Raw genomic sequence first — 17,016 nt, forward strand, 5'->3', positions numbered from 1 at the left:
TGTGTGTGTCTGTGTGTCTGTGTGTGTGTGTGTGTGTGTGTGTGTGTGTGTTTAAAGCAAAGATTCAGATCCTTGCATAAAATGAAGAGCGTTGGTGGCTTGGGGAGCTGCAGTTACGTCAGACAGGCTCTATTTCCACAAAAACATATGGGGAACTACTCCTCTGTGAATATCTGAAAGATCTGTTTCGAAACTTCACTAGGGACCCGAGTTTGTCCTTGCATCAAAAATAGAAGCGTGAGCTAGTTCCCTCTGCTCATCATGAATAGTTATGGGGCAGAGCCCACAGCTGCTCAATGAACAGCGAGGAACCCTGCGCAGCTATACTTAACAGCAAGGGGTCTGCTGTCAGGTTGACACAGGAAGCAAGTGACATCACTGCTGTGCTCCATGGCGATGGACACAAAGACTTAGAATATGATTAAACTTTGTGAACGGGGACGATCCAAGCTGGAGGTAAATGCCCCTCCTCGCAGGACTAAGCTGCAAGCCCTGCAGCTGGAAGGCGAGAAAGTTGCCCCACAAACCTTGAGATTCAGGGGCTTATTTTTCTTCCCTCTCTTTGCACTTGCTGTTTCCTTTGCTTAGGACACACTCCCCCAACGCAATGCTCCTGTGGCTGTCCCCCCCGACATCTTTTCAGAGGAGCCAGTGGAGTTCTGCTGTGGGGACTCCCCATTCTCCATTTAGTCTTGTCTCCTCAAAACTTAAAACTCCCTGGCATATGTTTAAGTGAGTTATTTATTAGCCGTCTCTGCCAATGGACTCTAAGCTCCTCAAAGGATACTTTCGTCTCTTCTGTCCCCTGTATACCCTGAAACGTGGAACGGTATATAACCAAAGTAGGTGCTCAATTAATATTTGTTGCAGGTTGTTGAATGAATAATGTTTGGGCACAATGGGAGCTGAGTCACACCTCCTAGAGCCTTTGCTTTGGGGGCAGTAACACTTTTCTCAATCTAAAAGGGTTATTGGGGCCCAAGGAAATTGTTTCTTTATCTGAATCTGTGCTGCTGTATTTTATAATCTCTTGTTACATGGAAGTCGATTCCCCCAAACTATAATAATTGGCTATTAGAACAGCAGCAAACCTTCAAAAAAAAAAAGAAAAAAGCTATTTAAAGAAACCTCATTTGTAACCTGGAAAAAGATTCTGAATGTTTTCACTGTGGAAGCAAAATTGCATCTTTTATATGATATAGGATCATGCTTAATATATTGGTTATTATTGAAATATAATCATCCACCATCCATTTGCCATCTGGTTGTCTGATTAAAATGACAGAGAGCTGACCCTGGTTCACAGTGGATGGTGTTTCTGGGCTCAGCCAATAAATTATGTGCAGTTGCTACAACACTTTAAAATCAATATTTCCTTAAGATTTGGGGGAAAAAAACCCAAACTAATGACGATTTCTGCATACCATCCCCCTTCCTCCCCAAAATGTAATACGAAGCATCCTGTAAGTACAAAATAACTGTAAGGATATCAGGATATGTCTCGTTGTAACAGCTGGATGGGCATTTTTCTTTTTTACTATGTGTATAAAAATATAAACATCAAAAAGTTACATTAACTTGATCTCTCAGTCTGAACCCTTCACTGCTCACAACTAGCTTCCTTACTAATAGTGGTCCTTGGACATTAACCATGTGTTGTTTAGTACGTTACAGCAAGCCGGTCTCACCTCTGAGAAGTATGGTATATTTAAAAAAAAATGTTTTCTTGCCTAATCGTATAAAAGGAAAACCCTTTCTATCTGAGCATGGTGGATGAAGTCTATCTTCTCTCTCCTCTGCGAGGTGACTTGCTTGGGTGAGATGGATGAGTGTCCCGAAGCATGAGGCCCAGCGATGGGAGTGGCAGCCTGTGGGGGACCCCGGGGGGGTGGGGGCGCTCCAGGTTGTCTGTGTTTGTCCTGCAGTTGCACCTGCCCGTCTGGCCCCGGGACAGCTAATCTCACCGAAACACACAGATCTTTCCTTGAGGAGCTTGGGTGGACAATAAATGTTATATTCACCCAGATCATGGGGTGATAAAGCTAGGAGCAATTTCCAATTGCTGTTTTTAGATAAGGAAAACAGGGCACAGGGAGAGAAAAGGATGTACAGTAAGCCTCCAACATATGAACCTTCAAGTTGCGAACTTTCAAAGATGTGAACGTGAGCGCCGTCAACGTCAGGCGTGAGTGACATTGCAGCCTGCCCTCCGTCTCCTGTTGCTGACGACCCTTCTGCTCTACCATCTCCCACCTCCTCTCCCTCCTCCAGCCAGTAACTCTTCTTGCCTGTTCACTCGGTGCCAGCCCCTGGATGCCAGCTGTTGTATTGTACTACTGTACTTTTCGAGGTACTGTAAGATTAGAAACGTTTTCTTTATTTTTTTGTGTTTGTTTTTGTGTATTATTTGTGTGAAAGGTATCATAAACCTGTTACAGTACAGTACTATAGAGCCGATGCTGTTAGTTGGGTCCCTAGGCTAACTTTGCTGGACTTACAAGCAAATTGGAGTTACACACGCGCTCTCGGAACGGAACTCGTTCGTATGTTGGGGACCTTACTGTACCCCCCAAACCACAAAGCCAGCCGGTGGCAGTATTAGGCCTAGAATATAAGTTCGTGATTCTATGTCCCAGCCTGCTCAGTCCTCACCTTCCCAGAGAGACCAGTGAGCAAGATCAGGAACAGCAGTTCCATGGGGCTTCTCTGTACCGAAGGGTCTGACTTGCCTAGACTTCCTGGGCTACATCTGGGATGTACTTGGCCCTAACCTGACCAGGTAGGGGACAAGGTGTTTTGTTGCTTAGTCTGTTAACCTGCCAAACTTAGATCGAACTGACCTTTCATGAATAAAAACATTGCTTTCTCTTCTAAATTAATCCCATAAAAATTCACCTATATTTGAGGAGCTTGGAAATTCTGTTCCTTTTCAGTCACTTTCATCCTTTGGAGCAAAGCACCTTAAACACCTTAAGTGGGAGTAATTACTAGTTTTAATGTTCCCAATTTCATGTTGGCAACTGCAAATAGCATTCTGATTCCCGCTCTTATCAATAGGTGGTCTTTCCACCACAGTAACTGCCCTATTAACAAAGAAGGAAGAAGATGCTTTCTGATGTCTTGCCTGGGGTTCATGACAAGAGGGAGGGAAGGCAGCAGAGAAGCTAATACCATATCACCCTAACGAAACAAATGCTGAACATGTCAGGAAACACGGACCCCAGAGTCACAGGCTTTGGGTAGAGGCATGATTGATGATCCGGGAGTGCACGAAGGAAGTGGCCAGAAGCTATCTGGGAGGACACGCAGCTGCAGGAACCAGGCTGGGGTACAAATCAGGGAGGTGGACCTGGGTGGATACAGGAACGGGGGCCCCTGGGCCGAGCAGGTTACACCCAGTCTAGAGGGGGCATCGAGCGCAGGTCCAGATACCCGTGATCGTCGAGGCTGTGCCCCGTGTGGCAGAACACTTTCAGGAGAAGTCAGAAAGCCACAGTTTTCTATGAAATGTCTTGATTTTTAAAGGACATCAGCAATTTCATATTTTTAAGACTACATTAGAAAATTTACTTTATTAGATAGGTAATTATTATAAATCGAATGACTCTGGCTTATTTGCGTCCCAGATATTTTTGTCTGATTTGTTCAATACAAGCGCACATGTGTCTGGCTGCCTTCTATGTGACCACTAGCAAACAAGTACAGACTTGCACAAGAGCACGGATTCAAGGCATTTCATATAGCTTTTCATAATCTTCTCATGTACGTTTAATCTAGTGTGACGGGATTAGATAGATGGAGACATTTTACAGACCATTTGCATCTCTGAGCTCTACTCTGGGCTCCAGATTCCTGCTACCAGCTATCTGACACCTTCATTGGAGGCTTAAAAAGCATCCCCAACATGACCCTTACAAGCCTTTTTTTTTTTTTTTTTTTGCGGTACGCGGGCCTCTCACTACTGTGGCCTCTCCCGTTGCAGAGCACAGGCTCCGGACGCGCAGGCTCAGCGGCCATGGCTCACGGGCCCAGCCGCTCCGCGGCATGTGGGATCCTCCCGGACCGGGACACGAACCCACGTCCCCTGCATCGGCAGGCGGACTCTCAACCACTGCGCCACCAGGGAAGCCCCCTTACAAGCCTTTTCTTTCTGATCCACATCCCCTTCCTCTGCCCTACAAAAAGAAAAAGTCCATACCCTGCATCTATCTTCCTAATCTTGGCAAATGGCACCAATGTTTATCTAATTGCTCACACCAAATATTTCAGAGTCATTCTTGATTCCTTCATATCTGTTACCAACAGTTCACACTGTCTTAAAACACAGTATGGACAAACAAAGACATCTGTGGGAAATGTAATCCATGAGCCAACGGTATTCAACCTGTGTCTTAGGTCTTCACACATACTGGTGATATGGGAGAGGACTCTTTGTGAATAACAATAAAGTACTACTCTGATATGCAAAGGTGAGGGAGGAAGTTAAAGCCAACTGTGGTGCTGTAGGGGATGGGAAGAGACCCTATACTCCATCTCTTTTATCTCCTACGTGAGTCATCCTAAAATGACAACGTCAAGGTCACCATCAGGGTCCCTGACATTTTTCTTTTTGGCCACGCCTTGCGGCTTGCGGGATCTTAGCTCCCCAACCAGGGATCCAACCCCAGGCCTTGGCAGTGAAAGCGCTGAGTCCTAACCCCTGGACCGCCAGGAAATTCCCTGACATTTTTCTTATCTGGTTCCTAGACTCTGATTATCCTCTTTTTACTTTTGGTTTAATCATTACAATATAAAGTGCAAAGGTTGGGGTGTCTTGTACAGTTGTGAACACGCACTTACTTATTCTACTACCCCTAGTCATTCACCTACTCAACAGTTATGAGTGGGGCAACTATAGTGCTGGTTTCTCCTAACATGGTGATGAAATAGCCTGTGACTTCCAAGACCAGACTGAATAGATATTTGCAGCAGAAGGTGGTGGGTGCTCTGGTGGAGGGGTGCTAAAGGGGCAGCGGGAGCTGAAGGCAAGGAGAATCTTCCTTGATCAGGCCATCAATTTTGAACCCATTCCCTTTCATGGATTCCCTTTCACCTGGCTAACTGTTAGGAAGGAAGCTTGACCTCAAAGTGGCATATTTGGTGAAAGCAAAACCAAAGCTACTTACTTCAAATGCTCCTCATTATTCTCGGGTTAATGGGAAGTGTTCTATTGGTTGAGTCCAGCCAACAAGAAAACTACCTGTGGTGTGCATAACTGCATATTATTTGGTATCTATGTCTCTAACCAAGCATTACATGGATATTTAGTTTCCTGGAATGAAAATTATATGTCAAGTGAAGAATGGGTTATCAATTTCAGACTGTCATTAAGAAAAAGAAATCATAAAAGCAAGTTCTTTTCAACATGATATTTGGGCTGCTAGGTCTTGTTCTTACCTCATGAGCATTTCAGCTAAACTCTTTGCATCTGGGGAAAGAAAGCTGATATTAGTATAAGATAAACAACTCATTAACATTCACTTAAGCATTTGTGACAAATATTCTACAGAATCAGATGACAATAACCATTTTTAAATGTAATTGTATATCGAAATCATTGCTAATAACCTAAACTTTTATGGATCCCTTGTCTGTTCTAAATGAGACATACACACACACACCACACACACACACACACACACACACACACACACACACACACACACACACACATATATATATACATATATATGTATACACATATATGCATAAAGGTAGCATAAAAAGATAGGTACAAAAATACTCAGATCTGCTAAAGGTTATATTACAACCTCTTCATTTGCCATTTTCCAAAAACCCAATTTTACTTTCAAAAGTCAGAACATTAACACCTTGAAAGTAATTCATTATGTAGTACAAATTCTACTCTTTTTGTTATCAAAATGAAAAAGCTTATGATCACTTAAAAAAGTCATTATTACAGAGCTACGCATCCCTTTGGTTGATCAAAGAATTGTATAAACAGCATATCACTGTGTCTGGAAACTTAGATGTTTATTTCAAACACAGAAAGAAAGCTTTTCTTTATTTCTTTTCTCTGAAGACATTATTTACCAAGATCTGGTTACCACCCCTGACAAAAGAAATCCTGCCTAAAAATGATGTAATTTTTTTTAACCTTTTTGATGGCATTGGTTTGAAATTCTAATTTCCCTTAAAATATAATTTGTTCTTTTTACACACCTTACCTGACAAAAATGAATGTTTCCTTTCTTAGAACACAAAGCCCTTCTTTATGATTTTCTTTCATTGCTCTCTAAAAAGCCTTGATGTTAAGTGTTCAATGAACAGAATTTTCTGGAAATGGATTCAGCTGTCTGTGTGAGTGCCAGTGAAGCGATGCATTTGTTGGAGCATTTTCATCTTTGGGGGCTAACAATTGAATGCAGTCGCTTTTATTTCAGGGAGCAGAGTGCTGTAATTGGGAGGTGTGGACTGTCACAGGAAGAGCCACACGTGGGCAGGCACCCCATGAGTCAAAGCTCAGCTTTTCAAGTCAGCCATGCCAGTTCCCACCTCGCAGCGAGGCCCCGGCTTTGCGCACAGATGGGTTCTGTCTGGGAAATGGAATAGCTCCCTTTATCCCACCCACGTGGCAAAGCAAAGAAAGCAAAACGGCATCTAATTTCTCAGCTCATGGCTTTATATTTATCTGCAAAGACAAAGTAAATATGATGAGCTTCTTCTCTTCCTGAATGATTTAACACTTACAAAGTAAATATACATATACACATATATAAAATGCCAGAAGCTTGGGATTAATTAGTTCTATGTAACAACCAAGCAGTGGCTAGTTCAATACTCTAAAAAAGAGGAAAGATTTCCAAAGAGTAAAACACTGTACTTCAGCTCACAACCTGAAGGAAACTCCTACTCGAACATCTTCAGAATGGACCTGCGTTCCTTGTTCTGCCATAATCATCGTTCTTTTTCTATTTCTGAAGTTAGTCATCACAGTTTTCTCTTCTATGATTATTTTTTTCTATCAATGCACCAAGGGATGGCAGCATCCAATGAGTGAGGACAGAGGTCCCTCCAGTACTGACGTGCTCTAACTGCAGATTTTCCACGTCTACAATTAGCAGGCATCTGCATCCACATATTTAGGTGCCCAAAGCCGTTTTGGTCTACCCTTCCCTATGCTTATCATCTTACAGTGGATCCCTTTCCCTTTCTGTCTTAGCTACTATTTCCTCCTTCTGATTCATCTTAAATTGTGAGAAACATTATATTCATGGAAACTCACTTCTTCTGTGAGTTCCCCTTTGAGGAAGCTGAGAGCTGGTGGAGTTTTAAGCACAGTGATGGGGTCTGGATAGCACAGTTGGCATCAAGGACCAGGCGTGAATGTCTTCTGGGGAGTGGGACCGAGTGGACTGCGGTCACAATTAAGCACATGCTAGGAATCTGGATTGCACCGGTTACTTTAGGACTGCTTGCCCATGTCCCCTTAATATCAGTCTGTGCCTGGGAATTACTGTGACCTCCTTCGGAAACCAGGAAACTGGGATCCGGATACATTCAGTCATTTGCTGCAGCTGAGCAGGAAATCATAACCAATGTCTGTTGGTTCAAACTCTTTTTAACCACTGTCCTCGAAGTCCTTTATACATAGAGGGGGATACATGTCGTATCCTTAGGAACACACAGAGGAGCAGACGTCTCATGCCAGCTGACTGAGGACACACCCTGGAGGCCGCTGTGTCAGGCCGGGTGAGTCAGAAAGGATGGAAGACTGCCCACCTTAAAGAAAGCGTGGACTTTAATGGGAAGAGTGCTCCAGGGCACAGAATTAACTTGTGTTGGAATTCTGAGCTCCTTCAGGAAGCAAGGAGTCGGTCAGTTTGACTACAGAGAGAAGTTTCTAGGGGTGGTGGGGAATGCGGATGGTCAAGATGGTCAGGAGCTAAGAAAATGCAACTTTGCATCACTGACCATAATCTGGAAGCTTTTACCTGGGCCAAGCAAGGGGGGAAGTGGAGGAAGGAGGGCAGAGGTGGTGGCCAGTGGGTACAGGTTCCATAAACAGCATTAATCAGACAATGCAGAGTGCCCAGGATGGGGGGCTGGGGGCAGGGGCCTGGTGGCGGGGCGTGGTTGACATGATAGTAGACAGGGGGCATCTACAAGAATCAAGGACCTACTGCGTGTGGAGGGGACAGGCAGAGGGACCGTGGGGAGTCCAGGGAAATGGCAAGATTTGGGATATGCAGGGCTGGGTATATGGTAACACAAGGGACAGAAACAGTTGTCTAGAAGGACTTGGAAGCAGCAATTTGGGCGCAGGCTGAGATGTTTGGCTTCAAACATATTGAGTCCTTTGACATATTAACGTTAAGTTGGGGGACAGATTTGGAATCCAGTGTCCAGCTGGGAGATATGTCATGGCTGAGATGGGCTCAGAGTCTTCTGTTTATACACGGAGAGGGGAAAGAGAGATGGAATTTTGGACACACTTCTGTTCAGGGGTGAGAAGGGAATCTGGGATAAGTTAAGATAATCTATTTAAAGTCACGGAATCATGGTATCTTAAGAGCATTACAGACTTTCCAAATCAGCCTCATAATAAATGTCTGAATCCCTTCCACAGCGCCTTGGACAGAGGTTAAAATGAGCCAAGCAGCTGGATGCTCCAGGGATGGAGCGATGCCCTTGCTGCACGACCTCTCTTCCCACTGCTGACCTGCCTCCCACGTCTGTTGATGGCTCCCCACTCAACACATCTCCCCGGGACTCTGGCTCTTTTCTCTCTCCTCAGTTCAATTCTCATTTCCTCGTCAGCAGCTCCTTCTCTGGTCTCCCCAGCTCCAGACTCAGCCCTCTAAGTGACATCCCCACTGCAGGAAGGATCTGAAACATCCCCACTGCAGGAAGGATGGATTTGAAACACAGCCCTCACTGGGTTGCATCTGTGCTCTGAAACTCTCAAAGGAACCTCCCTACCAACAGGAATCCTCAGCTCAGGGTACCAGCCGCCCATGCTGGCCTCAGCGGTCTTTCCAGCTCGGTCGCCTCTGACTTCGGTCCACCAACCCTGTCTCTGAGTTTCCTGCTCTTGCATTTTCTGCCGAGACCCCCGTGACTTTGTTCCTCTGAGGCCCTTGGAGATGGTGCTTTGTCCCCACCCCTCCAGACAGACGTGACTTGCTCTGTACACCCTCCCAAGCCCGGCGGGTGAAGCTGGTGTTCTGGTTCCCTGGGCTTCCAAGGACATCTGCACCGTCTAACCTCTCTGCATCTGTTCAGCACAGCCTTTCATTGTAACTTCCTGTTTTCATATTGTCTCTCTATTGGCCCTTTTGCCCTTATCTCCAGGCTCAGCCCAGTCACTGGAACAGTAAAGCCACATACAATTTTTCCTGAGGATACAATTAATCACGAGAGACACCTTCCTTTTCTTGTGTTGAAATCCCTTGGTGTAATTTCTATCTGGATATAACAACGGCACCTTCTGGAAACGTTGAAAAAACCATTCGAATATTTCCAGGTAGTGCCACGCCCCAAGTAGCTCGGCTTCAGTGTTGTCTTTTCTAGGTTGAATTCTCTAATTTTCTTGACCACTCCTCAGGTGGCATAATTTCTAGATAATTCCTTACTTGGGTCTCTCTTTTATGAAAGACATTTCCCCCTTCCTTCCTTCCCTCCCTCCTTCCTTCCTTCCTCCCTCTCTCCCTTCCTTCTTTCCCTCCTTCCTTCCTTCCCCACTTCCATCCTTCCTTTCTTCCCTTCCTCTCTCCTTCCCTCTTTTTTCCCTCCCTTACACCCCCCTTCCTTTCTCTTAATCCCCCTCCCCCTTCCTCTCTCCCTTTCTTCCTTTTTTATAATTCTTGTCCCACATTTTCTGGTCTGAATAGTTCTCCTCTTGGTTCACATCAAAGTAAGACAGATGTTGAGTCCTTCTTCTGCTACCTGCCATCTGTTAAGATGAGAACATCATCTCAAGTCATCTTCTTCTTGCCCAACACAGCTCAACAGCCTTTTGTGTTGTCTGCCACTTTTTTCCACCAATTTCAGCTCAGTCTGAGATTTTTAGACTTTGTGACACCTTTGCTGAAGCCCCGGCTACTTCTCTGTGCCCATCCTGGGCTTTGTGCTCAGCTCTTCATCTTTTGGGTGGGGAGATGGTGGAGAAACACTACCAGGGTAGCCTAGTGATATTGAAAGATGGAAAAAAGGAGTTTCAAAAAAATAACATGTGCTAGCACTGTGAATGTGCAAAGAGGGCTAGAAGATGATAATGAAAGGAGAATTTGGGGATCAGAAGGTAACTGGTCACCTGCCTTTAGGAGAGCACTTTCATTTGAGTGGTGGGGAGAGCAGTGAGACTGAGGATTTGGGAGCTGGTGAGGCTCAGTGTAAATAGTTGAGTATCAAAGACTCTTTCAAGAATTCAGTGGGGAAAAGAAATGGAAAGAAGGGCAGCAGGTTAGAAGATAGGCAAACAAGAAGGAATCCTTTTTTTTTTTTTAAATATAGGGGAGCCTGAGTAGTAGCGAATATAGAGATAAAAAATAAATAAACCAGGCTTCCCTGGTGGCGCAGTGGTTGGGGGTCCGCCTGCTGATGCAGGGGACACGGGTTCGTGCCCCGATCCGTGAAGATCCCACATGCCGCGGAGCGGCTGGGCCCGTGAGCCATGGCCGCTGGGCCTGCGCGTCCGGAGCCTGTGCTCTGCAACGGGAGAGGCCACAACAGTGAGAAGCCCGCGTACCGCAAAAAAAAAAAAAAAAAAAAAAAAAAAATAAATAAATAAATAAATAAACCAAATATTTTTGATGGGCAAATATAAAATTATAAAGTCACTATTGATTCTGTGTTAATATATCTTTTAATTCTACGTTTCTTTGATACATCTTTTTAAACTAGCTTAATATGGATGTGACAGGCTTTCTTTCTTGAATGTTCCAAAGCTGAAGAAGTTTCACAGGAAGAGAACTGGGTAGACAACAGTGATTTCGGCTCTCCTGCTAATTCTTCCCTAACTGATGTGTGATTTCCAAGTTCCCTTCAGTTTTCATGTCAGTAAAATAGAGCATAACAGTGTCAAGCTTATTTGCACCTATTTGCACAGCTATTAAGACACTAAAGCAAGATAGAGTATAGTAAAGCCTTATGGAAAAGGAAGAAGAGAGAAAACGTGGAAAGTGCTAGCACTCTGTCAATTAATACACGGTTCAGTCAGTTCTTGGGAAGAGGCACCTCAGCTGGATGAAGAGCCTCGCAGTGTGGTCTCCCGGGTTCCGTGTTCTTTGTGGACCATCACTCCTGTGGGGTCTGTACGTGGCATGAGGGGTTCTTATTAACAAGGCAGCATGGGCCTCCAACATTGCAGCTGTGGCAGTCCTGAGTGCATACGCTAATGTTTCTTTAAAAAGGACGACTCTCATTCATCGCCACATCGTTACATTTTCATCTCCGAAGAAGTTCTAGTTGAGTGAATGGCATCTGCTTTGGTTCATACCTCTACTGAGCAGTCACTAGCACACACCCACAAAAACATAAAAACCAATTTGGCGGCAGCAGATGTCCCCCTGCTTTACCATCTCTCAAAAGCTCTTATTGGCAAGCTCCCTCGCAACGATCCCTGCTTTCTGTGGAATTTAAAGGGGTCTCATAAAGTAGCTATATTCCTAAGGGCTATAAAACCTGCATTTACATTTTTACAAGGTCGCAAAGAGGACTCCCGATCATCAGCTCAAATGAAAGCTGATTCCAAAACCATGACAAAATATATATCCCAGAAAGAAAACTGTATAGACTTGCCATCTCAGAAAGTTGCACATACAAACATGGAAGAAACAGAGCACGTGGGCAGAGGGCAAAGCCCAGGGTGACCCCAACTCCCCATCCTTCTCCTGCGCCCCCCCACCCCGTCCCTCGCTCCACGGCTGCACTGGGCCTGGCCCTGCTGCCATCCCACTGTTCCTTTGTTTCCCCACACTCAGACACAGAAACCCCTTTTTAAAAATTTAGTTCTGCCATAACACATTTGAAGTTTTGAAAGGACAAGTTTTTTAAAATGAAGGTCAAAAGGAAAAACAAGAGGAAGGAAGGAAGAAAACGCAAACCTGAGAACTAAAGTTTCAGAGTAGAGGCTTCTGATCCCATCTAAGCCCCAAACTGGGCATTTATGAGCTAGGCAATGAAGTCTCTGCGGGTGCCTACCTCCCACCCCTTCACTATGGAGCACCGGAGACCATTTGCATACGTAGGACTCAATGCATCAGTGCCATGACCATCTTTACGCAAGTCTACCTTGAGTCCAAGGTCTTTGCGCTCCTAGATGCACACCTTTCTTCCTTTACATTATTGAAGTTCAAGCTAAGCTTTGGTCTTACAGATGAGGAGAGATTTAGCTCATTTGCAGGGCAGATTAATGGAATATTAAACAGTCGTGGCCCACCCCTTCAGCTGTGCCTGTGGAGGGCTCCAAGGTCACGTTCTCTCTGAGAACGGCCTCCTGGAACTAATGGGCCTTAGAGTGTTAATGCACTTTAAAGCAAGCTTAAAGTAATAAATAGGCTTCTGTTCAAGGGAAGAAGGCCATTTTGCCACGGAAACATGGTCAAGTTTTATGTCATATACTGATTTTTATCTTTGGCTTCTTTGAAGTCTTGGAAGTAGCTTTTTGGCTTGACGCTGCCCGTTGACCCATACGGGTTGGTGCTTTGCATCCTCTTGGGTAAACTCATACTAGAGGGGGAAGCTTTTAGTGATCCTGGACCTGTTTGCTTGACATGGGAATCAAAGTTTTATAAGGTTGTGTCTGCTGGGATCATGGTGATTTATTTTATAACCTTGCACTTCAAAGGATCTAGCGGTGGGGGAAAATCAGGGCATGACTTAAAGCAAAATGTGGCTTCTGAACTCCTGGATAAGGTTACAGATTGTTAAAAAAATGTAGCACTTGAAGACAATTTAGACTTTAGGAGGTCACTAGGCTCTAAAATTAGTCAAGCGCTCAGGAAGGAAGAATATAGGTTGGCTAAATTGCTTGAGTCCCATTTTCTTTCTTTCTTTTTTTTTTGGATTTTTACATAAAAGCACATTTACGTATGGAGCATTCACTAGGTTGCTTGTCTATACGGTGAAACAAACCTGCTTAAAAAGATTGAGTACCATCTAGCAATCAAACAAGGTCTATGACAGGGAGTTGATCTTACAGTGTTCATTAGGGACCCTACAGTATTTTCCTATAATCCAGATTTATTTCCAGTTTTGATCCTGATCAGTAGTTGCTCGGGCAACTTTGACATATTATTAGAAATGTCCTTATTTTACACTATAAAATATTGTATGAAGCCATTCAATCTGTAAATATATTTGAACTGATTCTAACCCATGGATAGGATCTGTGCCTTATGTGGGTCAGGTAGTAACTGGATGATTCTACTTATGAACTCTGTTTAATAGATAGGCACCTACTACCGTAAACTCTGTGGCTGTGCTTTCTTTTCATGAGAGAATTGGAAACATTTTGTGTTATTAATTAACATAACATTTCAAGGGCCCTTCAGGCCTAAAAGACAAAGATCTTTTGGGGGCAAGGTCTGGCCTTTCACTGATTCCCCCTAAACAGCCCTAGTCACTTGCTCTGCCCTTTTATGACACAGTTTTCAATGTTAAAGAAAGATGAGTCTGTCCCTTGAAAGCCTTTGCTGACCATTCTGGGACAGAATCTTAGTAACCTTTTTTTCTCTCTAGGACATAGCCAAAATCTTGTGATCAAATAGAAATGGTTAATAAGAAAATTTTACTGTTGGTTTTAAAAAAATGTTACACCTGGCATGTGGTAGATAATCAATGAGGGTGTGTTGAATTAAATATTTCAGTGCATCCAAAGTAAAACTTGCCATTTGGAAGGCGATGGAATTAGGTGTCCGATCATTTTGCCTTCTTGCTGCCCTCTTGTCAGACTCTTGATTTGGAAGCTTTTATTAAGCACGTAAAATGCAAGACTGCAGATACCTTTATGCCCTGCAAGCTACTTCTCTGGAATACTTTGCTTCTCAGCATCTCCCATGAATACATCTTCTTTTCCACAGCACTTATTTTCATCCCACTGAAACCTTTGTGCTGGCTCTATCTCTTCTCTGGCACAAAGAAAGCAAAACCATTTCTGGGGAATGAAAGGCTGGACTCGCTAATGTAATGTATTGCTTTCTTTACGAAGACCAGCTACAAAATAGTGGTGTCAAATAGCAGAGATGCTGACAATAAAAATGCCAGCCCAGGATATTTTCTGGACAGAGGCCTTGCAAAGCAATAACTAAATTACAAGGGACTATTAAGAACAAAAAGGAAGGATGTCGCACCTGTCATCAGTCTAACTCAAATACACCAGGAAGAGTCAGCAACATCTTTAGCATCTTTTCCTTACTCTTGGTAAAGCAGAACGAAGTTGAGGTGCTTAAGTCATAAGTAGAAGAGGAAAATCAAACAATAGTTGGGGAGGTAAAAGTAAGCAACGGGGACCAGGGGCAAAAAGAAAAGGTGAATTTGGGAGAGGGTGGAAGATGCTGGGAAGGATTTCCTCAACGTTTAACTCATTTGCTGCCAAACCCTTGTCATCAAATAGAAATGATGGATGAGAAAATGTTACCATTGATTTTTAAGAACGTTATATGGGCAATTCATAGCCCTCTAAGTGCAGCCAGTTAGACATGGCTGTCTAAATGCAACAAAAACACGCCACCCTGGTACCTCTATAATGATGTCCCTAAAGTCCACACAATGGGTTTCTGTTTTCGGTGAAAGAGGGGTTATAAAAATAAAGTCCTTTTGGTATTTTTTTTTTTTTTTTGCGGTACTCGGACCTCGCTCCGAGGCATGTGGGATCTTCCCAGACCCGGGCACGAACCCGCGCCCCGTGCATCGGCAGGGGGACTCCCAACCACCGTGCCACCAGGGAAGCCCCCCTTTTGATATTTTAATCACGAACACTTGTGAATGGAATCCAGCACAGCTCACCTGATATTGAATTTCTCAATAGATTAGAACATTATGTTTTTGTAGTGCTGTTTTCTGTAGCTCTTGAATGCCCCCCCTTTCCTCCCTAGCTGTGATGAATCACCTCCTCTTTTATGCTTAGGTAGGATTTGTTTGTTTTAGCATTCGTGACATTTTGGCTCTTTTCCTGGTACCTGCCTGTGCGTCTGCCTCATACACTAAACCTAAAGTTCAGAAGGCTCTTTCTTTTCATCTTGTACATCGAGCACCTAGCACGGCCCTTAGGATATAGGACTCACTCAAGAGAATCTGCAAAATTAAAAGGTAAGTGGAGAATGTGATTTAGAAAGAATATTTCAATGAGATTGACGGTTCATCTGAATTATTGGGCTACAGAAGGTGTAAACGGAAGAACTATTAAAGTGTGCAGATGGAGTGCCATGTACTTCAGATATTTTAATTTGTTGGCCAACTAGAAGCACATTGATAGTAAAATGGGTTAGAGTCCCATCAAAAGGAGTGCTCTGGCTACCTGAAGACAGGTGAAAATGTCCCCATGTTCTGCTGTTCTAACTGGACTACAGTCAAATCAAGCATTTACACAAGTGGTCAATGCTTTCCAAGTCTACCAGCCAGGCTTGGGGATATCCCAGATGTAGAATAGGGACAGGGCTTCCAGGCCTGTTCCTCAAATGCAACTTTGAAGAATACATGGGATGTTGCATACTCCTCACTGCACTGATATTAAAATGCAGGCAGCTTATATATACATTTTACCAAGAAGCGACGTGGTTAAATACCCTGACAGGTAAAGAGGAGGGACTCAGAGCACTGTCCTGCACAGGGCTTTGCATAGGAAAGAACTCATTGGCCTCACACTGCACAGCCAGGGTAGGTAGGGCTGTTGGCCAGAAGCTGGAAGAGCCCTGTAGCACAGAATCTACAGAGCCAGACATGGGAATAACGGTGCTGCTGACAAAGGCTCCCATCTGGTCCAAGATCTCATCTTCCATTCTTTCCTTCTTTTTTTTTCTTAGTTAAAACAAAACTCTTAAACCAAGCTTCAGCTCTGATTTCTCATTCAGTGAAGTGTGTGTTTCCTGCCTCACAATGCTTTCCCAGGACCATAAGCCCTCAATTTCCATTTCCTGGCTATAAAATAGTTCTCATTTCCAGAACCAATCTGGAAGGTCTTTTTAAAGGATACCCTGAGAAAACCACAATTCGAAAAGAGTCATGTACCGCAAAGTTCATTGCAGCTCTATTTACAATAGGCAGGACATGGAAGCAACTTAAGTGCCCATCGACAGATGAATGGATAAAGAAGATGTGGCACATATATACAATGGAATATTACTCAGCCATAAAAAGAATGAAATGATGCCACTTACAACAACCGGGATAGACCTAGAGATGATCATACTAGTCAGAGAAAGACAAATATTATACTGTATCACTTATATGTGGAATCTAGAAAAAAAAAGATACAAATGGACTTATTTGTCCATTTGTAAAATAACGAAAATAAACGAAATTGAGTTACTTGTAGTGAAGTGGATGGACCTAGAGTCTGTCATACAGAGTGAAGTAAGTCAGAAAGAGAAAAACAAATACCGTATGCTAACACGTATATATGGAATCTAAAAAAAAAAAAAGGTTCTGAAGAATCTAGGGGCAGGACAGGAATAAAGACGCAGACGTAGAGAATGGACTTGAGGACACCGGGAGGGGGAAGGGTAAGCTGGGACGAAGTGAGAGAGTGGCATGGACACATATACACTACCAAATGTAAAATAGATAGCTAGTGGGAAGCAGCCGCATAGCACAGGGAGATCAGCTCGGTGCTTTGTGACCACCTAGAGGGGTGGGATAGGGAGGGTGGGAGGGAGACACAAGAGGGAGGAGATATGGGGATATATATATATATGTATAGCTGATTCACTTTGCGATACAGCAGAAACTAACTCATCCTTGTAAAGCAATCATACTCCGATAAAGATGTTAAAAATGAAATAAAATAAAAATAAA

General features: G+C 43.8%; 1 protein-coding gene across 1 annotated transcript in view; it reads right to left on the reverse strand.

Moving 5' to 3' along the window:
- DSCAM (DS cell adhesion molecule) overlaps nt 1-17,016 on the reverse strand; it is a gene marked incomplete at its 5' end in the record, with an annotated part of 740,232 nt that overhangs the window by 33,093 nt on the left and 690,123 nt on the right. Inside the window, one exon of the mRNA XM_065875917.1 lies at nt 5,437-5,467. Within this exon, the coding sequence (XP_065731989.1) occupies nt 5,437-5,467 (31 nt within the window). The remainder of the gene's footprint in view (nt 1-5,436; nt 5,468-17,016) is intronic.

The sequence above is a fragment of the Phocoena phocoena genome, chromosome 4 (assembly GCF_963924675.1).
Source record: "Phocoena phocoena chromosome 4, mPhoPho1.1, whole genome shotgun sequence".
In the NCBI taxonomy this organism is placed as follows: domain Eukaryota; kingdom Metazoa; phylum Chordata; class Mammalia; order Artiodactyla; family Phocoenidae; genus Phocoena; species Phocoena phocoena.